At 37.0% G+C, this 26,762-nt stretch overlaps 1 protein-coding gene across 1 annotated transcript; it reads right to left on the minus strand.

Annotated features, from left to right (window-relative positions):
- On the minus strand, positions 1-26,762 carry LOC149413837 (T-complex protein 11-like protein 1). The gene is made up of 9 exons (XM_089644815.1): positions 26,271-26,762; positions 24,339-24,524; positions 20,245-20,365; positions 9,325-9,531; positions 7,247-7,397; positions 6,711-6,874; positions 4,675-4,859; positions 3,137-3,303; positions 1-2,403 (listed from the first exon to the last, which is right to left on the minus strand). The coding sequence occupies exons 1-9, from the start codon at positions 26,417-26,419 to the stop codon at positions 2,207-2,209; spliced, it is 1,527 nt and encodes a 508-aa protein (XP_089500941.1). The 5' UTR covers positions 26,420-26,762; the 3' UTR covers positions 1-2,206.

Raw genomic sequence — 26,762 nt, forward strand, 5'->3', positions numbered from 1 at the left:
TGCATCACATAAAAACACTTTGTTTATGTTAATCGTCATACAAAAAACTCAAATTATTTTGTACATAAAAAGGCACAAAAAATGTCATAGTTAGTTAATAACAAAACAAGTTTAGTTGTTAGATTGTTGTCGCTAGAAATAATAGTATAAAAAAAGATTTAGCTAAAGAATAAAATTTTTGACAGAAACAACGGTGTTTAGTATCGATATCGCCACTCGAGCGATAGCTATCTAAATTTGGATAATACCACTAATGCCCTTGATAGACAGCTACCCCAATTTTGGGTAGTTGTAGATACAAACTTTTTATGAATTAAAATTAATTTTTTTTGAGCATAACTTTTTTTAGTTGCTAGCTTGATTAAGTTTCTATTGAATATCAAAAGATGTCACTAAAGTTTGAAATGATTTTTAAAAGTATAAATTGCACATCCATGCATCACAGATCAATGATAATAATAATTTGTATGGTTTATTTATTTCAAACTGGAATTATAAAAGTGTGTTCTACAACGTTTTTTTTTAAAACCAAGTAGAATAGCATAATACATTATTTGTGGTATATGATGGGAATTTTACAAGGAACATTGCTACATATAATACGCATCACACTTTCAGTACATAAATTATGTATCTCAAATTTAAAACATGTACAATGATACTGTGTAAGTAGTCAATAATGAAAATTTGGTCAAATTTTATGCATGAAAATGTCAGTAAATAATACTGATACTTTATGTAGAGTTTGTACTAAAATATGGAATTCATTTTAATAATAAAATATTAAGAAAAAGATTTGTGAACTGATGAAAAGTATATAAGAAGTCCATTTTAAAGTTTTTTGCCTTTACAGTAGAAACTCCTTACAAGGTTGTATAACCTTATAAGAGGGTTTTACTGTACATGAAGTTTCCTCGACCAAATAAGTAAATAGTTAATACTTATATCCAAGCACTAAGGTTAATAAATAAATAAATCTAAAATAAAGGGAGGTAATGTTAAATTGGTCAATATTAATTTCAAATCAATACAATTTCATAACATTAATTAGAACATTGTGATGATGTATTTTATGCCTTCAGATTAAGCGATATATATATTTGCAAATTAATACATATTATGCAATAATGCAGAAAACTTTTCTAAAATAATTAGAGGCAGCACAATGAACAATATTTTTAGGCAAAACCCCAAATCATAAACTTGTTTTAAGTACAGTAAAACCCTCTTATAAGGTTACCACATAAGAAATTGTCATGCAAGTTAGTGTTCTTTTTTTAGTTATCCCTAAATTTATATCCCTGAAAAACCTTTTAAGAGGGCTGCACTCTACGGTAAATTCTGTTATTACAGATTTTTATACAGGATTTTAAAGTAACACCATATGTTTCTAGGAATAAACATTAATGTGTTTTATTGATTTACATCCTGGTGAGATTTTCATACAATGGAACATAATATCTCCCATTTCCGTAATACCGTAAAATAGGGGTGACTTTATCAATTTTTAACTTTGAAACTAAATAACCCTTTCATAAAAATATTAGTGTCTGAAAATTTTATATTATATTTATTGCACATGTTATATTTATTGTACTATCACAGTATAAATGTTTGGGGAGTAAAAAAGAAAATCAAAGTCACCTTTTGGTGTGGGGCTACTTTGATATACAATTTTTAAACTTATTTAAATTATACGCCAATCCCAAAAAAACTTATAAAAGAAAATACGAAAATTCAAGAAGCTATATATATATCGATAGGCATTGATATATTTTACAATGTAAACGACACGAGACTATTGTAATTGTCGAGGAATTTATTCTGTCAAAATATATTTGAATATAACTAGAAACCAACTAATCCAAAAAATAAGCAAGTGTGGTAATAAAAATCATGCAGATATCCACGATGATCAAAGTCACCCTCCGATTCAAAGGTCGTTCCATATTTCTATACAGTATTTTTTTATCCAGGTTTTTTTACACGGTATTGGTATTCGGTGGAACGGATTCTCGGTGTCAAAATATAAATAGGAGTATGTATTTGTTTGAGATTTTGCCGTTATTTTAAGCTGCTATATAACCCATTCATTGTGATGGTGTGTATGTATATAAAAATGGAAGATTAATAATTGTTACACATTATTAATACAAGTCTGTCTATATTAAAAAGAACTGTTCAATAAATTGAGTATATTTTATTATTATTTCTTGTCGAGTTCGGCAGCGACAATCTCGGCGTAGTACTGGCTGAAGACGGCCTTGTTGTGCATGACTAGTCGCAGAAGAGTGCCTGCGAGGTTTGACAGCTCCTTGCTGAAGGCCGACATTCCGACGGGTATCTGCTTAGAGCCTCCACCGCAGACCAGGATCTCTTTTAGGAACTCTGTCACTCGCTGACCTGAGAAATAATAAAGAACAAGTTAACAGTTGTATTTATCGTAAACTGTATATGTACAGTGAAACCCACTTGTAAGATTTCATGATTAAACTAATCCCAACGAGGATGTCATCAATGTTCATCCTCTTCTATCGCGTCTTGTTTGAAAACGAAAAGGACAGAACATACAAGAACGATGGTGTCATATACAATCTCTTGTTGCGACTAGTACAACACTTTGTTGGTCAACCTTTTACAGCGGTCCTACCTTAATATTTTAACCACGACTGACGCACACGTATATGACTGTGTTGTGGATGTCACATGTGTGTGATCATCGACCAGCACTTTTTTCACAGGTTAATAATCTTAATCCAGGAATTTCAAAAACACAATAATAAATTAAAAATACATGATTAGTAAATGATTTGTTGAGCCATGTTCGGGTTGATGACAGGAAAGGCACTACTGAAATTTGCTTTGAATTTAAGTGTCATTTAAAAAAAAATGGGAATCGCTTGTGTGAAGAATTCTGACAAGTGATAAAGTACCTACCCATAGCAGTTTATTATTAAAATTGGATGTGATTTGTAAAGAATCAAGAATTCAGACACCAAGTGACATAATAAAATAGTACGTTTTTACAAAACACGCCTGAATTTCAGGTAATACTTTTATAGTTGGTGTTGGAAATGGAGTAATATAGAAGTATTACTTTCAAAGAAACTGTATTTAAATAAAAATGTATACTCACGGACTAACACTCTAACTTTGTGGTCAGGATCTTTGAGTGCCACGATCTGCCCCGTGATTACTTCCTTGACTTGATCGGTGAGGGGGTCCTGTTTCAATTCCGACAGCAGCTTTTCCGTATCTGAAATCACTTGGTCGGCCAGCGAAGGCAGGACCTTCTCCAAATCACTGAAAATAAAAACATCAAAATTGTTAGTTCCATCAACAGTAAGCCTTATTTTGAATAATCGTGACTTCCAAACTTCATAAACCTGGGAATGATTTAAGATTTTCACCGCCAAAAGTATTATAGTTATATATTTTTGGCGTATTATGTCGTGTTGCGCTACCCCCTTCTTTAGCCAACGTTTCGGACAGCATTACAGTGTCCATCATCCATTACACATATGCCCTAATATGGTTAAAGAAGGAGGTAGAGCAATACGGCAAAATACCTGTTATATCTGTCTTACTTTGCAGATTTAAGTGTTGGGAACTCTTTGTTAAAAGTAAAAGGTTCTACTTATAATTGTGTTTATTTACGTTACATATAATAGGTCTGGATTTAGCTACACCGTTCATTACCCGAGGGTTGGTAATTCTCTGGTTCGAGAAGCTTGTTCCCTGTCACTATAACCTCACAAGCATCTGTTACACTCTAACGACATCTGACAGACTCTGGAGTAAGCTTTATGACTAGCGCCATCTATCGCTTAAATACTCCACTTATTACCATTAATCATCCAAAAATAAATCAACATTTATAAACCTAGTCCACTTGAAATTCTCATATTTGCGATAATGCAAAATTTATCTTTGTTTAGTGAAAAATTAAAATTTTAACATTTTCATGCAAATGAAGCGAAATTCCCGATTATCGGGTGAAATAAAGAAAATTTATTCTGGTATGTGAAAAGAAAGCAATATTAAACGTGTCACACATTATCTATGGTTTTGATATGCTTGAATACCAGTAAAACGAAACGTAGCTAACTTCACGTCCAAAACGCCGCGATCTGTCATTCTTTTTCGATTTAAATTTTTTTTATTTACACCACTTTTTTACATCACTTTTGTTGCATAATGTAAACTACTTTTTCAAAAATAACGCAAATTTCATAAATAATAAAGCGAATTTGAACAAAAAAGAATGCAAAATTTCTGGCTCCACGTGATACATGAAATGGCACTAAAACACATACATACATTGTGTCAAAATGTGCCACGTGATGGGAGAGATTGCGTTGAAAAGGCCAGCATTGTAAAATTAAAAAATTTAAAACCATAAAATAACACAAGAAATACCTTGAGGGCGTGTTTCCTGATCACAACCGTGGCTTAAATTTCTATTATACAAAACTGTGTTTACAAAATTCAAATGGGATGGAGATCTACAATGTCAGGCGGGTGTGAGTTAGACAGAGCGCTGGGATATTGGGTTAAATGGAACATTTGTTTCCATTCAAATTTGTTTGGAAAGCACATCTACTTTTCATCTTTATTCTATGGTTAAAACAGTGAAAGATAGTTTTACTGCAAACCTTTTTATATTTAACTTACACATCATTTTTAACGTCCTTCAGCAGTATCACAATCTTATTCTTCAAGTCCACCTTGAACTGAAGTGCCGCCGCATCATTGGCGGCACTGCATGAAGGACTCAGCAACAGTACGCAGGCAGATGCTATAAGGCGGTACATGGAATGTCCTAGATCAGCAAAGCGGGATACATCCATCATTATAGTCTGAAAGATACAATACAAGTTGTTAAGTGTTTTTATGGAATTGATGTGAATACAGTGAAACTCTCTTATAAGGTTTTCTAAAGGCCAAGAAAAAAAAACTTTTCATGTGGGATGAATTGGGCAATTTTTAAATTTCGATCTTCAAGGGAAAAAACAGAACTCCTTAACAGTTTGTTTTCCAGCATATACAGGGTTTTCCAATAAGAGGTGTTATTTTGATATTCAATCGTAAAAGATCAATGGTTTCGTTGCTTGTGTGGCACGTAGCGCCATCTTGTTGAAAGTAAACGTTGTCCAGATCAATACCATCCAAATCCGGCCATAAAAAATCATTAATCATCTCTCGATAGCGCAATCCATTCACCATAACTGTTGCTCCAGCCTCATTTTCGAAAAAGTAAGGTCCAATGACTCCGCCGGACCATAAACCGCAACCAAACAGTCACACGTTGAGGATAGAGAGGCTTTTCAACAGCAACTCATGGGTTTTCCGAGCCCCAGATGCGACAATTTTGCTTGTTGACGAAGCCACCGAGGTGGAAATGGGCCTCATCACTCAAGATGATTTGCATTTGATTCACTCAAGTGAATTTTAATAATTTCAATGCGTTGTTGAAGCGTGTATCGTTCCATTTTTATTAATGGCGTAGTTTCTACTTGTCAAATGCCAAAAAATGACAGCTTCAAAAGTAACATCTACCGAAATAGCGGGCTATTCAAAATAACACCTCTTGTTCCTGTTGAAAGTTGACAAATCCTTGGATCGTTCAAAACATCCTTTCTTTTCATCAGTTTTTGTATCATAAAAAATGTTAAAACGTTCTTTAAATTTTTAATGTGCATACTGCACAAGAGTTCCAACTGCTCCCAACTGTCTGGACCCAGTAAGACTATGGCATCCCCAATTGGGGCATGATATAAAGCTGAAGGTATTGGGGAGGGAAGAGGAAGGTGGGGGTGCGCCTGGCTATTCAGTTCTGGTCACCAAACACGGCTCAAGTCGTTTCTAGCAATGTTTCAATTCTAAATGGTGGTCTTCACCAGGGCGATACTAACAGTATCTACCACTCTGGAACGTGCTGCAAGTTTACTATATATGATTTAAATTAATAAATTGAGAAATAACACAAATTCATCCAGTAGAATTTACTTGCGCGTGCCAGGATTTGAAATTGCGACCTTCGGATTGCTAGTCGAGAGCCTTACCACTCGGCCACGAAGGCTATCAAAACAAATCTTGAGATAAAATGTATTGCTTTTTGCTTCATAAAGAACAGCCATATAAAAATAATAAAAAATATTACTGCGTCATTCTTCAAAGTGCCCACCTAACGCGCATTTCGTGGAGTTTGTTGTGTTTTCTTTATTTTTTATTAAGAAAAAACTTATTTAGCTTTATAAAAAATATATAAAAACTTAAGAATATTTTCGTATTTCTTTACTAAATATTTTTCAAAACAAGCGAAAGAAAAAAAACATATCTCTGATTGTAAGTAGCTATTCTGGGGAAACTACTCATGGTAGATTAAATACTATTTTTATAAATATATAAACACATTATCTGGTAAGACAGTACAATATACAAAAACATCATTATGCAAGTAAGTTATTGGTAAAACAGTACCAACTGGCGCTCGGCGATTGGGTTGGCGCACCACAGACGTATTAAACTAAGGAAGCTCGGCGTTCCAGAGGTTAAGAGTGAAAATCATTCGATACAATTTACATTTCCTGTAAATAATCCGGTAGTGAAACGATTGCCAGTTTAAAGTTATTGAACAAGTGGTTGTTCAACAGTATTATTGAGAGTCAGTGAAATCGCCCCTTAGTACATTACATAAAAAGTCTCACCTCTGGATAAGTCCTGTTGAGGTCCCAGTCTAAGAGTTCCATGTAAGCTTTGGCCAAGCACTGCGATGTTGTATTCCTCAGGAAGAGGCCATCAGACTCCTCAGGTTTGGGCAAGGATTTGTCAATGTGCCCAACTAACCAAGTGCGCGTATGCTCTAAGCCATCTGTACAAAAAAACATTATTTGTAAATATTATACGGAATAGCGGGATTTTGGATAGCTCTGCACTAGTGCATATTGAATTATTTGGCGTGTTGGGAATAAGCCGACTTAGCTTAGTGGTCCCGAGCACCCCCGGACGGACATCAGAAGGTGCGGGTTCAATTCCCGTCGGCGGCATTAATTTTTAATCAGGAGATATTATCAATTTGTATGGATATTTCAGGCGAGTTTGTTGAAACCTTTGTTCCTCGGTACGACTGACCCACTCTCAAGCCTGCTCCTAACCAATGCGTTGTACAGTATTACGAGAATCCGGGATCTCTAAAGTAAAGTCTCTCTGTCAACCTGCCATTTAAATGTACGAAATAACGTACCCTCCAGAACCCCCAGGAACTCCTTGAACTTGTCCTGCTCATACTGCACGCTCTGCGCCTGGACGTGCGGCCGATACATGGTGATCAGCGTGTTGGCCAAGTCCAGCTTCAGCACCTCCAGGGCCTCCAGGATGGATCGGAAGATGTCCACCTGCCACATAAACCTTACGATTATCTTCTGTTATTTGCATTTTTTTTCACATCATTTTTGCAATTGTCAAGCCTAGAGTCTCTATATTTAACAATGTATTTCTCTATCTATCTAAACTATCAAAATGCAGTGTGCGTATGAAATATTTACGCATTACAAAAATATCGGAATGATTAGTGAATTCTCGATCGATCGTTCCCTGAATAATCGTTTATTTCTTCCAGTCCAGAAATTAATTTCATACAAAACTCGCAAAAATAGATTGTATCGATTGTTCTTCTATTATTTAATGAACGGTGCTCATAAACAAGGAGTGGAACGATCAAAATTGTTTACATTATAGTTATCGTTATGTCGTTGCGGCGTCATATACGACAGTGCGCATGCAATCTTTTTACCGTGTGGAAAATCTTTGAAAACTAGAAAGTCAAATTGATGTTAAAGGGTGAGTCCTGTCACGGTGGAAAAGGATCGAAAGAAAGGATCTCCGTATTGTTTTATGTCAACAATGATGGAACTGATATACACGAGCCCCTCACACATCTAAACAAAAACTATCCTAACTCATCTGTACAGAAGTATATATAATTACTACGAAAAAAGTTCCACGATGTACTCGAAGCAACAACAAAAACTTACTACATACAAATACCGATAATGCATACTACTTTTGGTCAACGAAACTTTAAATACTTTGTGACAAGACTCTACAACATTCTTCTAGACAATATAAAACAATGTGATTCACAAAAAACTTTCAAAGACAATGTAAAAACTTGGATCATAAATAAAAATAGAGCCATTACCGGTGCATTCACCCAAATTCGCAGTTATTGAAATAACCACAGTATTGAGCGAATACATCTTAATATGTACAAGTATAGATATGTTTAAAGGTAATACGAAGTAACTTGAAAAATTCTGCCTCAACACAGGCTAGCCTAGTGAGGCGGTATTTGAGAAACACTTTTATTTTCTTTTTTACCTTCATCATATTATTTTTGTATTTTTCTGTTAATTTTATAACCTAAATAAAAAAATGTTATTAAATTAAATTATTTTTTTAAAAGAATGACAAATATTCCCGGGTTACGAATAACCTGACAATATTTGAAAATCTCCTACTACCACCACAGTAAGCTGAAAATGTTATAAATCAATGTACAATATACATCTTAATATGCATTTTTAGTTGTAATGTGCAAACTTTCTTAAATAAAGATATTTATTATGATTATATTATCATAGTTAAACAAGTGAAAATGTAATTTATTTTTATCTGAAATAAAACTTTAAAAAAAAACACTTTAAATCATATATCGCAAGGTAATACAAAATGAGATAGCATGACTTTTATGAGACTGTGTCATGATGGGAGAAATGTCTCTCAAAAAGACTCTACAGGCGTTTCACATCCGGGAGAAATATTTCCCAAACAACTACAGGTGTTTGACATCTGGAAGAAATATCTCCCAAAATATCCCTAGGGGTTAATGTACTTCTGATAAGGATAGCTAGATCGCAAGCAAAAGAAGTTGCACGGACGCCAGTATCTTGCGTGGAAAGGGCTTGCCACGCCGCATCTACCTCCAGCACCGTGCTTCATTCTGGACGAAGCTAGGGAACGGTCTTTTGATCGAACTACAGTAAACATGTATATGATTGACGCCCTGGATGCCCCAGGCAAATTTGAGAGAAACAACTCCAGAGACTACGTTAGGAGGTGCTGCTGAGGAATTGAACTCACTAAGGCTGGGTGGGACCCAGACGCGATGCCAACTCAGCCACTGACAGGAAATAAATGTGAAATACTCCCATGGAGGACGTCGAAAAGGGAGTTGAGTTTAACCTCAGCAGTCAGATAACTAGATGTAGCTTAAACAAAACTGCTGTAACATAAGAAATTAAAATGAATGTATTTGCTTACAGTATCTTCCAACTTGGTGATATCCTGAATCATCTCATCCCTGATGGGTGCGGCCAATTTGGCCATCATGTCAATGACAAAAGCGGCATACTTATTGAAGTCGATGGAGCCGCTCTCAGCCTGCTGACGGATGAAGGACTGGTCCAGCACCTCTTCGATCATCTCACGAATCTTGACGTGGCGGGGCATCAAGATGGAGAATAGACCCTGCAATATAAAATAAAAATTATATATATTGAAAACTGAACTGAAATAAAGAACTGGGTGACTTGTAACCACACTTGGCCAGAGTCAAGATTACTCAATAACCTGTAGCATCACCGGCGACCAGGGACGGTCGGTGGCTATTTGTAGAAGGGATGCTGGACAATAAGTAAGTACTAGCTTTTTGCCCGTTGCAGGCAACTAATGGGTAAAAATATGTTGCGTGGTGTAGTATTTGAATGTCGATGAGGCGAGGGTGTGGGACTACAAAATTTAAAAAAAGAAATGTGTATTTGGAAAAAAAAAGGTGCCAAGGAGCTTACTGATCATTTTTTCACCGAGCCGTTCGGAGTGTGTAGGTCGAGTCGCGTAATCTGATACCCATATCGTGTGTACGGTTTTTGTCACCGACATTCTTCAAAAGTTGTCATTTTGGAAAAAGAATTGCTCAATTAACACGCAACATTTAAAAACTTTTAAAAATGTAATATGTATGTTTGCATGTGAATGAAGCAATGAATGTGTGACCACAAATGTATTAAAATATATTTTTGTTTAGAAAGAAATGAATATTTTGAGAAAAAAAAGAGCCAAGGAGCTTACTGATCATTTTTTCACCGAGCCGTTCGGGTTGTGTAGTTCGAGACGCGTAATTTGATACCCATATCGTATGTACGGTTTTTTGTCACCGACATTCTTCAAAAGTTGTTATTTTGGAAAAAGAATCGCTCAATTAACACGCAAAATTTAAATCTTTTAATAATGTAATATGTATGTTTGCATGTGAATGAAGTAATGAATGTGTGACCACTAATGTATTAAAATATATGTTTGTTTAGAAAGAAATTAATATTTTGAGAAAAAAAAGAGCCAAGGAGCTTACTGATCATTTTTTCACCGAGCCGTTCGGATTCTGTAAGTCGAGATGCGTAATTTGATACCCATATCCGATGTACGGTTTTTGTCACCGACATTCTTCAAAAGTCCCAGCGAGTTTTATTTTGGAAAAAACATCGCTCTACAAACATGTAAAATGTAAAAACTTTTATTGGAAAAAATTATATAAAAAAAAAATCTTCAAAATTAATATATTTAAAAAAAAAAATTACCAAAAAAATATATTCATAACGCAATTAGGTACCTACTCGTTAAAAAATAAAGAGATAAAAACTTAAAATATGAATGGCTCCCGGGGCGACGGTACCCATGCCCGCCTCTCAAATTTATTACAAACACTCAAACTGGAAAAATTTTTGATTAAAAAATGTTTATTTTACAAAACAATTAACACCGCTTCACCCTATATAATTTCTGCGCTCCTGGTACAAATTATAAATTTGCATGGCGCTATTGATGTAGTTTTTCACTACGGGGCGACGGTACCCGTGCCATATTATTTTTCCCCAACTTTATTTCATTAATAATTAAAAAAAAATATTTCGTTCAAAAGCATTATCGATTTTCAAAAGATAAGCCACCAAAGTAAGTACCTACACAGATTTTATCGTTTCTTTGAATTCACATCCCTAAAATAAAAGCACATCACTTCGGTGCTTGTCTATGATTGCTATTATTTCTAATTGGCCAAAAGCCCGACTGATTAAAAATGGCATTTTTCGGTTCAAATCTCAAATGTCAAAACTTTAGCCGGTTATTGTGAGACATTTTGAACCGAGCGCCATATGTAGGACGGCCGATTAACGTTCCTAAACCTTCGGAGGATGAATTTTTTCGATAATTTTAACCGTAGACTGCGCCTTTTTGACGGAATTCTATCATTAGGTTGACCGTGTAGATTTTATAAAAAAATCGTACCACGTGGTTTCGTGGTGACCACGTGACTAATTTTTTTCCAATGATACCATTATGCAAAGAAAAACATTTCCACTTAAATTAAAAATCTTTCCCGATAAATGAGGAAATTCGTAATATTTATCGTGAAATTAAATTTTTTTTTTCGTGAAATTTAAAAAAAAAATCAACGATACCTGATTAAATCAGACATGACCCTCGATCAAAATCAATCGTGTTTTTAATTTACGTTAGAGTAATGCGAAAAACACAAAATTTTCGAGCGACAGAGGCGCACGAAAAAAAAATTGTCAATCATTTTGCGTTCGGGGTGCGTTCGAAATTGAATAAAAATATAAACGGTGAAGGAAAAAAAGTTTTACAGATCGATGGTGATCGATGAAAACGAAACATTGAGAAAATGCACCAAAATTTGGCCGTTTCGAAACCGTGCGTTAGGCCAGTGTTCCGCAAAGTGTGCTCCGCGGCACACTGGTGTGCCGTGGCCATTTGTAAGTGTGCCGCGAGTCCCGCGTCACTTCTCACAAAGTGCTCTGTAAATCGGTCTTTACTTTTCTGTCCGGCGCGGCGGCCGGAGGTAGCGTGGGTGGGACTCGATCGCTGCGAAGTGGCCGTGTGCTACGCCGCTACGCTACATTATCACGTGTGCTACACTACATAAGTGGGGTGCTATTGCTACATTATCACGTGATTGCGCACGAGCTATCGGGGTGCATGCGCGTGACAACATAACATTACGAATTACGACGGCGACGTTGCGCCCGCTTGTTTAGTAGTCATTCGTTAATGCTAGTGTTTGGTTGTGTCGTCGCGAATTTAATTGACTTTTTTAATTGCAAAAAAATATCCCATATTACGTGTATATAATGGATAAATTCGTTAAACGTAACGCAAGTTTGTCAAGTGAAACTAATGATTCCCAAGAAGAAGCAGAGTCAACAAAGAAAAAACCTAAGCTTTTTGATCGGAAATACGATGAGAGCTATGTGCGTTATGGCTTTATATATTGCGGTGACGAATCGTGCCCAGTAAACTTTCACGACATTTAACAACTAAACACCCATCGGTGGCTCACAAAGATAAAGCCTTCTTTCAACGTATGAAAGACCAGTCTAAGAAACAGGTAACTCTCATGACTTCGTCTTTCAATACATCAAGCAAAGCGCAAAAAGCAAGCTACGTGATCGCTAATATGCTGGTTAAATCGAAGAAACCTCATTCTCTCGCTGAAACTTTAATTTTACCTGTCTGCAAAGAAATTGTCAAAATTATGATTAGCCAAGAAGCCGCTAAGGAAATCGAAAAAATACCTGCGTCAGCAGATACGATCTCACGTCGCATTAATGAAATATCCACCGACATTCAATCAACGATAATTGAAAAATAAGTGGAGTTTTCGCGCTACAAGTCGACGAGTCTACTGATATCAGTGGTCACGCGCATCTCATCACAAATGTGAGGTACACGGATGGATATGAAATAAAAGAGGAGTTTTTATTTTGTCTGCCACTACCTGGTTATACCACCGGAGAAGAAATATTCAGAGTAACAAATCAGTACTTCAGTGAACATAATTTGGAATGGCGCAACTGCTTAAGCATTTGCACAGACAGAGCAGCAGCTATGACAGGAAAAATTAGGGGATTTATAACCAGGGCTTCTGAAAAAAATCCTAATATCAAAAATTTACATTGCTTTTTACACATAGAGGCACTGATGATGAAGTCTCTGCCTGATGAATTGTTTTCTGTCTTACAAGAAGTCGTCAAAATTGTCAATTAAATCAAGTCGCGACCGCTGAACTCTCGTCTGTTTAATGCATTGTGTCAGGAAATGGGAGCAAATCATCAGTCACTTCTGTTTCATACAGAAGTACGATGGCTTTCTCGCGGAAAAGTGCTTTCTCGGATTTACGAGCTGAAAAATGAGACCCAGACATTTATAGAAACCCAGGGTTCAGACTTTGCTTCTCTATTTAAAAAAGAAGAATGGGTAGCAAAACTTGCATATCTGGCGGACATATTCGCTCAATTAAATGAGCTGAACAAAAAAATGCAAGGAAGAAATTGTAACATTTTAACGTCTTCAGACAAGATTGAAAGCTTTCGCGCTAAGTTGGTGCTATGGATCAGCCACGCTACCAATGGTAGTAACGAAATGTTTCCAAATGTCATGGCTGCCGATTCAGAAAAAAAGTGCAGGCTTTGATAGTGAAACACTTGGAGCCGTTAGCAGAAAAAATGAACTCATATTTTCCTAAGTGTGACCTGCAACCTATGGACTGGGTAAGAAATCCATTTTCGGAAAGCATTTCCCTTGGACATTTACCAATAAACGAGCAGGAAGAATTCATGGAGCTTAAAACTGATCGGACACTAAAATTAAAATTTTCTGAAACAGAGTTAGCACTTTTTTTTGCGGAACACTGCGTTAGGCAACACTCGCGGGGAATCGTCGATTTGAAGCTGTGCCAATTAAACTGCCGCAAATCAACTTTAGTGTTAGACAATCCTGGCGGCCGGAAAGAGTACTGCGCACTTTCATATGGCGCGCCGCGAGCGCTTCCAGTTTCCGCCGCCAGATGCTACTCAAATTTGTGTCGACATTTTATCCCGAACGAATATATTAGTAAACATTTTCATACAAACTCTTACTGAATTTCGCCCAAAACGTGTCCCGCCATAATGAACCTCGAGTCGAAGCGGCTCCGTGAGAGCGGCGGTCGCTTTTCGCTCGCCAGGAAATCGACAAAAAAACAATTGAATGGGACTTTTTTTCTGGCACGCCAAAACGAACCTCGAGTCGTATCGAATTGAGGGGGAGAGCGGTCGCTTTTCGCCTAATTGGCCCCACGAAAAAAAAAACAAAGAAACTGAGTATTAATATATGTATATTATACCAAATTATAAATATACAAATCTATACACTAGCCCACGAAAAAGATGCAATTACTGACAAAAATATTATGTATTTTAAATTAACTCTATAAATTCTTTACACTCTGCAATATCAATATTACGGATCCAAAATGAAATCAATTAAAGAGCTAATCGAAAGATATTCATTGTTCCAATAATTCAGACAAACTGACACACAAACACATATTAAAAACAATCCACTGAGCCGTAATTAGGTCTGCTTTTACGCGCTTGACTTTTTATTCTCATATCGATTTGGAGTGCAACTCTGCCATGCTTTGTAATCTGCAATGCAAAATCTTTTTCTAATACGGCAATAAAATGTTTTACTTAACTCTGGTTCGCAGCATTCTCGAGAGTGGATCGGTAATATGGGGACCCGAAGATATCCTGTACTCAAATGATGTAGAAAAGGTGCAAAAAAGTGAAAGTGTTACCTTTATATACGAAAGTTTGGGTACAACCCTCTGTTGTATTCCTCGGACTTTCTCGCTGAAATGCTAGGACTAAATCTGGAGAAAAATCGCTATGGTGTTTAGTAGCACATAAGCTGCTCAATGGGCACATTTGCAATCCTGATGTTCCGGAACGTGTTATGCTTTATGTCCCTGATAACATCTATTTTTCCAAAAGGCAGGACCAACCTACCAATGATCATGCCATTGGGAAGAATGACTACGCTCTTAGACTGTCTTTCTACTGAGATAGACATTTTTCAGTTAACCTTTTGAACGCGTTAATTTGCTCCGTTTTATCTATACCCGTACGCGGTACATATTTTCAAATACCTATGCACGCAATTAAATGTCAAATTATAGCATTCTGGCATGATTTATTGGACTATATAGACAGAACAGATTATTCTCCACAATATGAAAACAAATCCTTGTGTGTCAACACTCTTAGATGTTTATAAAAACAAAAACATAAAATTTCATACAAAGACGTACCGTATCTTTTGAATGTGGTCACATGTGGCCATTCACTCGGCGTGTGTGTACTTAGGTGATAGACACAAGTGGGACACCATGATCACTTATCATTTTTAGTTATGAAAAGTTGTGAATGACATACTAGTACTAACGCCATCCGTTGACAAAAATGTAAACTAAAGGACTAAACTTGATTATCGATCTTTTTTTATGAAATACAATTTTATTTTTGAGAAATTCTTGTAATAATAATAATAATAATGGAATTTATATAGCGCAGTTTAGTGTCATTTCACTTCAAGTGCGCTTAACTACTCGTATAACAAACTTTAAAAAAATGGTAATTCAGTGTTAATAGTTCTTAAAATTATTCCTACAGTGTGCCTTACCCAATACAGATCTAATATTATAACACTAAATACACTGTTTATACAAAGTGATGACAAAACTTAGAATAACAATAACAGTAGGACAGGACAAAACACGAATATTAAAACTAAAACATAACATAAAACAGGAGGCAGTTTTTGCTCAGAAATGAGAATTTTCTGAGCAGACACTAAAAAGGTACAATAAGGAGACAACCGAAACCAAACAATTACCGGAAGTTTTAGAATATGGCTTATTATAAATATTGAAAAGAAGTTAAAATTTATAAATGGTAAGATTTTTCAAATAATTTTGTTTTTAAAGCTCGTTTAAATTCAGCCAAATTCTGGAGATTAGTAAGAGCTGAGGGAAGTCTATTCCAGATGAGAGGGCCTGTTACACTAAAAGAACGATCATAGTAAACAGCTCGATTTGACCTAGAAAGTTCGATTAGACGATTACTAATATCTAGATCTGCTGACCTTAGAGTAAGCTGTCTATTGCTTAAGTTTTGTCGGATACATAGTTCCGATATATATGCTGGCGCCATTCCTTGCAATGCTTTGAAGGTCATTAAGCAGATCTTAAACTCTATTCTTTCAGGGCATCGAAGCCAGTGAAGGCGATCCCTTAGAAGTGGGGTTATACGGCAATACTTAGATTCACCAAAAATCATTCTTGCCGCAGCATTAAAAACTGACTGGATTCTACTGATTTGTTTCTGAGGTAGGCCGGCATATGCACTATTGCAATAGTCCATACGTGAGACGACGAACGAATTTATGAGTGACTTTGCTCCATCAGAGGGAAGGCATCTCCTGATTGATTTTATCTGCCTTAAATGGAAAAAACCAGAACTCACAGCTTTTGAAATTTGCGATTCAAGAGAAAGAATATTGTCCATAGTGAAACCTAGAAATTTTATTTCTGCAGAAGGGATTATATCCGTATCCTGAATACGGATTGGACTGAAGTCAAGGAGAGCTTGCCTTCCAGGGGAAGCTATCCACATAAATTCTGTCTTTGTGGGATTTAGTTTAAGTTTATTGACAGACATCCAACTTGAGATTGTGTTAATGAGGCTAACCACCTGGTTTTTAAGGACGTCTTTTTCGTCCGGAGAACAAAACTTGAAAATCAAACGATCATCTGCGTAGCCTTGTGATTCAAAGCCAGCTGAGTGAATTAGTCGTTCAAGACGATTCGTATAGAGAATGAAGAGAATGGGGCCTAGGACAGAACCCTGGGGAACTCCAAATTCTATGGGAGTTTCAGGTGATGTACATTTATTGAAAGTGACTGAGGCTACTCGTCCAGACAGGTACGATGTCATCCATTGGAGTGCATCACCTCGAACGCCAAATTCGGTTTCAAGCACATTTAGTAAAATACTATGATCTACTGTGTCAAATGCCGCACTCATGTCAAGAACAGATATCAAACCCAACTTACCTGCTTCCATCCCGATGATCAAGTCTGAAACAACCCGCAAAAGAACAGTTTCCGTTGAATGAAACCGTCGATAAGCGGATTGATTTTTGGCAAACAGACCAGCGGAGTTCAAGTACCCCACTAATTGTTTGGCAACGATTTTCTCAAGCAGTTTTGATAGGAATGGTAGGTTGGATATTGGCCTGTAATTATCTGTATTATCAGTATTAAGATTTTGTTTTTTTAGTATTGGAGTTATAATTGATTTTTTAAGTGATCCCGGTACAAGTGAATTTACAAGAGACTTCCGGATAATTTCGGTAATTACAGGTGCTATATCCGGGAGACATTTCTTTAAGAGCCAGGTCGGTATGGGGTCTTGAGCGCATTGCTTGTTTGGGCAAGACTTCACAGCACGTACGACATCTTCTTCAGTTACTGCTGCAAAAGTAGTGAAGTTACCAGTGAGCGGAGTTGTTGCTGCGACAGAAGGCAATCCTACCCCACCGAGAGCCCGAATTTTTTCGACTTTACTCCTAAAATATGTCGCAAGACTATCCGCTTCAAGAGAGGAATCAATCTTGATGTTGCTCTCTCCACATAAAGTTTTTATATTTTGCCACAGTTTTCGAGGGTCCTTTTCTGCCTCAATTTGTTCACACCAAAAGTTGGATTTTTTCTGCGTTACTTCTTCCTTGTAAGCATTTTGTTTCGCAATCCAAAGTTGCCGATTGCTGAAAGTCGGGTTTCGTCTGTACAACCTCTCGAATTTTCGCATTTCCCTTTTCTTCTTGAGACATTCAGCATCGAACCATTTGCAGCCATTTCGAATGCGGCAGACCTTCTCTGTGAAAGGCGCATTTTTGTCAAGTAATGCTAGTAGAGTAGAATTATAAAGAATTACTAACTCTTCTACCTGGTATTTACAAAACTTTTCCTTATCACAGAGCGGTGAGATTTTCAGTTCATTGCAAAATGCCTCGAAGTCGAATTCTCTCCAATTTCTAGAGATAACGGATTTAAACTCCAATTTTGGAGGATCGAAGGCAAACACGGATGTGACGAGACGATGATCCGATAGTCCAATGTCAGTCACGTGAGTTCTATTCGGGGGAGACCCAACTCGGGAAATGATTACATCAAGTGTACCTCCTGCATCATGAGTAGCTGAGTTTACCCACTGCTCGCAGCCGAAGTCACACAGGATTTTGGTGAATTTTTTGGACATGAGATCAGTTTTCTTTTCTAGGTGAATATTTACATCTCCTAAAATGATAACATCACAGTTGTAGTTGGAGGTGCATTCTAGGAGAGACCTGAATTCATTAAAAAAATTTGCAGTCGGTGCGCACGACCCGGGACGGTAGATGGAGATTATGACGAGGGATGCACCATTGGCAGAAGCCTTGCAACTGACGAACTCGAAAGTAGTATAAATCTGACGTATCCCTATACTGTCTAAACGAATACCACTTTGCGCTACAATTGCAACTCCCCCATGATTTGTAAAATTAATGTTCGTTGTATCATCTTTAATGGGCCTTGCAGCTTCATAAACCGAGAACCCGTTTGATCGAAGGTTTTTGATTGAAAGTGAGTCTGCATTTTCGTGCCAAGTCTCCGATAGCGCCAAAATGTGAATACCTTTGTCACGTATCAGATCCACAATATCATCGTGTTTGTTTCCAATGGATCGCGCATTCCAGGCGGCAACGGTTAAAAACTTAGGCGGACGAGCATTCCTGGTTTGTGCTAAACGCAAGATTTTAACTAGCTTAACTTTCCTCCCGGCTCTACACCCTCGTTTTCTTCCCTTACGTCGGGAAAATAGTACACTATTGTTATTATCATTATTACTATGGTTTTTGTCATTATCACTGCCATTATCACTATTAATATTGTTTTTAACTGGCAAGGGTCGTAAAGCACACAATTCGTCCAAAGTATATCTTATCATGATTTATGACCCTTACGACCCATTTCGAAAGTTCACACAAAAAATACAACGTACCCTTATATCGGTCATCGCACCGTCCCAGCAGAAAACATGTGGCATGCATCTGTGAACTCGCACTGCACCATTCAACAAACTATGTCTGCTAAAAAGTTTTTGAATAAAACTTTTACATTCAATATTTGAAAATGTCATATCTATCAGAATTTACACTATACAATTATTTTAACATAAAAAACACATAATTTGGCATATTTCACTTATAAGGACACACTTTAAGAACACTAGTATAAGAACTGCCCTTTCAGGAGAATTTAAATCTGGGAGCTTACATAGATGCGTGTCTGCAGCTTCTAAGCGCGAACACAATATGTGGATGTGGATGTCAGCTTGTAGATGTCAGCATCGTGATAGTTCTACGAATGTCCAAGTGAGCAAGAAATACATTTATGACGAAAGAGCGCTGGAATATCGACCGTCAAAGTTTCTGTGTCAACTCTTGATACAGCCGCGTGTGAGTATAGACTTTTTGCCGTAACAACAGTTGATACGGCCGCGTGCAAAGAGTTAAGCTTCAGCGACTTCAAAATGCAATAAATACTTTTTTGAACACAAGGCTGCGTTTCAACTGATGTTATTAATATATGTAACTAGTGGACTCTGTAATACTGTACAATACTGTATTCACTACTGTATACCAAGCAGTGTTACTATTAAAAAAACTACATTACATTACTTTAATTCGACTCCATATCTCACTCCAGTGCATAGATATTGCGTTAAGTATTCCTAGGGCGTTTATTATTCTACCATTCAAACTCGTCTCTAAACACTCCTGGCACTAATAAGAACAAACTATTCAAAAAAAATTTCAGCGATAAAGGTAAGGTAAAAGGTATCAAGCAAGCGCAAACATACGTAAGCTGAATTTTTATATATTAAGATTAAAGATTAATTAACGTATGTGCGTTATTATGTAATGAGAATTTTGAGAAATGTAATTGGATTCACTGTTTTTCACAGTAAATATAAAAATAATTATTTTTTACTCAGATTGAAAAAATATGTTTTTTTGGGTTCTATATATTGTGATGTAACTTCACCAGATTCTCTCTTGTATTATGAATTTCCAGACACGGTATATCTCTAAATAGTATAAAACAAAGACACTATCCGCGTCTGTCTATTTGTGAGCCTAGTTCTTCTGAACTATGCAACGGAGTTTGATAGGGTTTTCACTAGCATTTAGAGAATTTCTTCCGGAAGGTTTACATATACAAGTCAGCTAGTTTAAACATACCTCTTTAACGTCTTCTAGCAGAACTAGTGCCTGTCTGTAGACGGGAGGATCCGAGTTGAGTTCAGCCCGGAGCATGTCGAAGAAAGCTCTCGTCATTGTGTCTTTCACTAGCTTTTGGTAGCTGAAAACATAAACAAAATGGTATTGTACAGGGTTTTCCAATAAGAGGTGTTATTTTGATATTCAATCGTAAAAGATCAATGGTTTCGTTGCTTGTGTGGCACGTAGCGCCGTCTTGTTGAAAGTAAACGTTGTCCAGATCAATACCATCCAATTCCAGCAATAAAAAATCATTAATCAATCCATTCACCGTAACTGTTGCTCCAGCCTCATTTTCGAAAAAGTAAGGTCCAATGACTCCGCCGGACCATAAACCGCACCAAACAGTCACACATTGAGGATAGAGAGGCTTTTCAACAATAACTCTTGGGTTTTCCGAGCCCCAGATGCGACAATTTTGCTTGTTGACGAAGCCACCAAGGTGGAAATGGGCCTCATCACTCAAGATGATTTGCATTTGATTCACTCAAGTGAATTTTAATAATTTCAATGCGTTGTTGAAGCGTGTATCGTTCCATTTTTATTAATGGCGTAGTTTCTACTTGTCAAATGTCAAAAAATGACAGCTTCAAAAGTAACATCTACCGAAATAGCAGGCTATTCAAAATAACACCTCTTATTGGAAAACCCTGTATTAAGTTAAACGGTTCTGGCGTTGGACTGTTAACAATATGAAAGCGACTTATCAAGAGTTCAGTGGGAGAATATCTTAAATTTGCCTTATTATCCTGATATTGCTCCCTCAGATTTTAATATTTTTATTGTTAAACTTTTACCGGTCATAGTATCAACATTTGGTACAGCAAGAACTCAGAATAGATAATACTACGCGTTGGGGTATTAAAAAAAACTAAGCAAGTTAATGAAGCTAAAAGGTTTACTAACAGCTTGTCTAAAACTGCACAAGAGTCCCAACTGCTCCTTTCCAGCAGTCTGGAGCCAGTGAGACTATGGCATCCCCGATTGGGGTATATTGTGAGGCTGAAGGTAGTGGGGAAGGGAAGGAGATGGGGAAGAGGAAGGTGGGAAAGAATCTAGCTATTCGGTCTATTAGCTATTGGTCACCAAACACGGCCAAAGCCATTTCAAGCAACAATTCAATTCTGAATGGTGGTCTTACACCAGGGCGATACTGGGAGTATCTTCGACGCTGGAACGTGTCGCAAATATACTATACAGGGTGTATCGGCGCGTACCCGACAAACTTTAACCAGCTATTCCTTAGCATATTCGGAGTAAAAAATCTTATGTGCACTTTGCTGTCCGGTAACGTTTTTTTTTTAATAAAAAATTTACTATTCATATTTTCACCACTGTTTTATCCTTTGTCAAAGTTTGAAAACCCATCTGGCAATATTTTATTCGAATTCCGTTGAATAATGTACGTGTGTACCTATATTGGCGCACTTTTACAATCACAACGAAATGGCACGGCACCATTCGTCTCATTTTTAACTATTATTATTTAGTGTGTGCGAAAGAGCGAAGACGCTTTTCGACATACTTGCTTATAACAGCTGTTGAACACGAAAAGCAATGCCAATGACAGTGATGTAGTGTGGAAATTTTAAATTTTTTTGTTTTTAATTGAAAAAAAAAATGCTATCGGACAGCAAAGTGCCCATAACATTTTTTACTCCAAATGTGCTAAGGAATAGCTGGTTAAAGTTTGTCGGGTTAGTGCCGATACAACCTGTATATTATTTTTAATTAGTAAATTGTGGAATAATTAAATAACATTTAGGTTAGAGAGCCTTACCTCTCGACCATAGAGGCCGTCACTTAACTGCCGTCCGTTTCTGTGAATGGGTAGGCATTGAGAGGATTGACCGTCACACAATCCTGTCTTCATTTCAAAACAAATTTCTTACTCCATTCACATTCATGAATCGTCTCACACATACACATACTTTCATACGGGAGGCGTGTGTTGTATAGGTACTACCAATCATTAGACAACATCTGCCATAGGTCACCCCAAGTGGCAACTAAGTTTTGTCCCGTGGGTAGCCGGGTTTATTTTTTCATGTTCTCCATATAACTTTTTTTTGTTATTTGTTTTTGGGGTGTTATGCCGTGTTGCGCTAACTCCTTCTTTAGCCAACGTTTCGGACAGCATTGCAGTGTCCATCATCAGGGCAGATGTGTTATTAATAACACATCTGCCCTGATGATGGACACTGCAATGCTGTTATTAATAACACATCTGCCCTGATGATGGACACTGCAATGCTGTTATTAATAACACATCTGCCCTGATGATGGACACTGCAATGCTGTTATTAATAACACATCTGCCCTGATGATGGACACTGCAATGCTGTCCGAAACGTTGGCTAAAGAAGGAGTTAGCGCAACACGGCATAACACCCCAAAAACAAATAACAAAAATACTTTTGGCCGTGAAAATCTTAAATCATATTTTCTCCATATAACGGTTATACACCAATATATCATGGAGAAGATTACAAATTAAAAAGTTTACAGAGGCAGTTTTACTATTTTGTGACATGTATTAAAAGATAGTTACTGAATTGTCTGTAGGTGACATTGAAAATGTCTATGGCTAATGCAGAATCGTTAAGCAGTTGAGTCGCTCTGTTTATTGGTGCGTTCTAATAGGCAGAAGTCCTCGCTTTCGGAGCATATAAGAGTGCATGGGATCTCCCTCGAGTATATTTGTTAGGGACATAAAAGTTAACCTCTTTCAACATAGGCGGATTGTGTATTGTACCAGAGATTAACATAAAAAAGTGTTTGCATAAAAAGATTTTTCTGCGGGCTTCTAATGTATTGAAATCGAGCATTCCTGTTAAGAACAAGGATGGATACAGGAATGGATAGTATGTATATTCCCTCATATACAGGTAACGCATAAACCTTTTTTGTACTTTTTCTATTTCTAAGATATGGTTTTGTTCAGAAGGGGCCCAAATAATGGAGCTGTATTCCAGGATGCTGCGGACAAGTGCTTCATATGTTCTCCGTATTGCAATTCCATTAGTAAATGATCTCGCATTACGAAGAACAAATCCAAGCATTTTGTTGGCGCGGGAGACAATGTCATATATGTGGGATTTGAAAGAGAGATTTGCTTCGAAGATCACCCCAAGGTCACGAATCTCGTTTTTGCGTGTTAATATATTTTTATTAATGTGATATGGGAATAGAAATGTATCTTTGGATCTTGTAAATGTAACTACACTGCATTTCTGGATGCTGAAGGGTAATTTATTTAATTCCGACCATTTGACAAGAGAATCAATAATCATTCTGCAGAAGAATGGAATCGATACAACTTTTGATAGCTATGAAAAGTTTGATACGTCAGCAAAGAGGAGATATTTTGAGCGGTTAATGGTCTTGCCTATATCATTAATGAATAAAAGAAAGAGGAGGGGTCCTAGATTCAATCCCTGGGGAATCCCGGAGTTAGTATTATGGCGTAAGGTTTGTCCAGGCCTTGACGGCGGGTGCGTCTGCCCACCAGCTCGGTGCCCACCAGCACGTATCGGGAGAGGCCTGTCGAAGGACACCTTTTGATCTCTCCAGCTGGACTCTCCCGATCCATCGCCAAGCAGTATATCTCTCTAGTATACAATTCACTTGGTCACGTCAATATTATTCATCCCTATATCCACTAATCAAAAGGTAAGCATTTACTAACACTATACTAACCTGTACATAACCAAGCACTTGCATACTGCTTGCTAACAACGTATGCGGGGACATTCGAGGTTTAGCTTCGTTCTTTAAATGTAGAGTCGTTCATGAAAAAAAAATTAGAGTCCATGCTAGTGCCCTGAAGGGGTAACCATAAGTTACCTATACCGGGGCGGGTAAGTGGTGGGATCCTCGAATGGTCATGTCAATCTTTCGCGGCCGTCCCCGACTTCTACCATTCATATTAACTTTTTCCTTGTCTAGTGAAACCCGATTATAAAGTTCACTCATAAGAAGTTTGCATGCTTCAAATTTTTTTTTTTTATATGGTTCCTTGGAAAACCTTATAAGATAGTTTCACTGTATATTACCTGTTATCTGGTGGCTCAAAAGGCTGAAGCCTGAACTCCTGATCGATGGCGATCTCGTGAGCCAGCGCCATGTCCTGGACTCCGTGCGCCGCCTTCATGATCTCTGCCAGCGAGATAAACTTGGGCGGGGAGGCGGCCGTTATGTCCGAACCCCGCACTCGGAACTGGATGTTTTCGGGCCGGCCCCTGGAAATAATAAAAACAAAATTGTCAATGTTATTATACAGGGTTATTCCATAGACTTAATTACGTAACTCTATATTTCAAACTGCAAAGTAGTGACACGTATGAAGTAAATTACACTTCATAATACCATAGAGTAAGGATTAGACAGAGCTGCCCATAAAGGCGAGGGGGAACAAACCAAGCGGCAGGGAGCAGGAGGAGTGGTGTGGGCGTGCGTCAGTGACTTTTAATAAAGGAATCTGACAGTATACAGGCACCTCGCATTGTAATATCACCATTTAGTGTGCGAAAATTAAATCTGCTTAGTTCTTTTTACAATGGTGCGCAAATTGCTGGCTATGTAAAAAACCTTACTGCATTATCCCAAATCGTGAAAACAAAAGTTCGGGCTTGTTTCCAAAGTTTAATATTTTGTTATAACATTTAGATGGACACTTTTAAAAAGGTTATATTTTACCCGCCGTCTCAATTTTAGTCAATACGATTCATTTAACCCTTGGGACCTTCTAAGACCCAAACAGTCCCAAATGCCGTGCGCGCATTATACTCTCCTAAGACCATATTTGTCCCAGAACGACCGCACATTATTAAAATGCATATATCTCTCTTCCTCTCATCTAAAAATTAATTATTTCTTTTATGTCACGAAATAGTGCTTGTCTTTGAAAAAATGGAAGCTTGTAGAAGGTTCGATCCGTGCAAATCAACAACGTCTCAAGGGTTAAGAACAAACATTCAGATCCTGTGTAGAAAAGTCCTACAATGGACTGCCCTGCAAACAGGTGTCTTACTTTAGCAAACTATACTTTTCTGCGCAGGGTCTTGTTATTTTAATGTGTGCTCTTCGGCGTACAATGTACAACTGACGTAGTAGATTATTCAGAGCATTTTCAAACCATTACGGTGTCAAAAATATGGTAACGTGGTTTGTCTTAGGGTAAGTCTACCTCTTCTGACGTCAGTGGATAATTAATTGCAGATGTATGCAACTGCACGGAATATACTTACAAGAAGGCTATAATAGCACATCTCAGTAATAATTACAATTAAGGTTACCATAATACTTTTCTTCTGCATAGGTTCTATATTATTTAAATTTTGATTACTCTTCCACTGAGTTATCATGTGCATGTTTGTAAAGGCCTATTTGGGCATATAATATATAAATAAATAAATACTAACAATAAAGTTTGAAAAAGATGTTTGGTTCCAATTTAAATAGTTCAAATTAATACATCTACGCAATTTTTCCTTTGTTTCGACGCCATGTTCAATCTTGTTAGTATGATGAATGTGACCTTTGCCGAAAGATTCCCCTTCAACGTAAATAAACAGAAATTATTTAGATAACCGAAACTAAGATCTTAATAACCTATTTTGCGCATATTAAATAGTACAGAAATTTTACCGAAGAAAACTCTCTACCCATGCATGTACCCTGCTGTCTTCCTGGGGGAAAAGGTGGGTATCTACCTATGTAGATAACAATTATTGAGTATTTTTTTACCACATAAATAAAAATAGGCTGGAAATGCCTACTCATTTGGTGTACATAATTAATATAAATTGGCCATAATTTGTTAAGCCAATATTATGAAAACAATAAACTTCATAATCTCTCGCATGACGCAGATTCGCAAATAACAAAGGCTTGCACAATCCTACACACTTTTACTCATGTATAAATTAGAAGGTATCCATAATATAATAGCCTCCTATTATGTGATAAACAAAGAAAATATTTACCTGCTGGTAATTGGCAAAGGTATTGAAGCCGTCATGAATGGTCCTGCTGAACTAGAACCGGAAGATTGTGGAGTATTTTGATCAGTTTCCATGTTCTCAACGGGTTTTCCATTCTCTTCGTTAGAACTATTTTGGCTTTGTTCACTCATTTTAAACGATAGAAAACCAGACAACAAAGCAGTATCGACTTGTATATGACCCCGACCATTAGCTAACCCTTATTTGGTAATATTTGAAGGTTATTCGAAGCGAATCCTTTGTTTAGGGTCGTCCGCTTTGAAATACACAATAAACATAACACATAACCTAACCACCATAAAACACAGCACGTAAATGTAAAAAAAGCCTTCTAACGTGAACTTTATTTTAATATTATATGAATTATAACGCGAGTAACAGTTTTGTCGGAGTACACTGGAAATGCGGTTTCTTCTGAACTAGAATTTAACGTATTAAAACAAATGCAAGGCAGGACAAATGTCAGATTCTAAA

The sequence above is a fragment of the Hesperophylax consimilis genome, chromosome 21 (genome assembly GCF_061612785.1).
Source record: "Hesperophylax consimilis isolate HC1 chromosome 21, BYU_Hcon_1.0, whole genome shotgun sequence".
NCBI classification, from domain to species: Eukaryota; Metazoa; Arthropoda; class Insecta; order Trichoptera; family Limnephilidae; genus Hesperophylax; species Hesperophylax consimilis.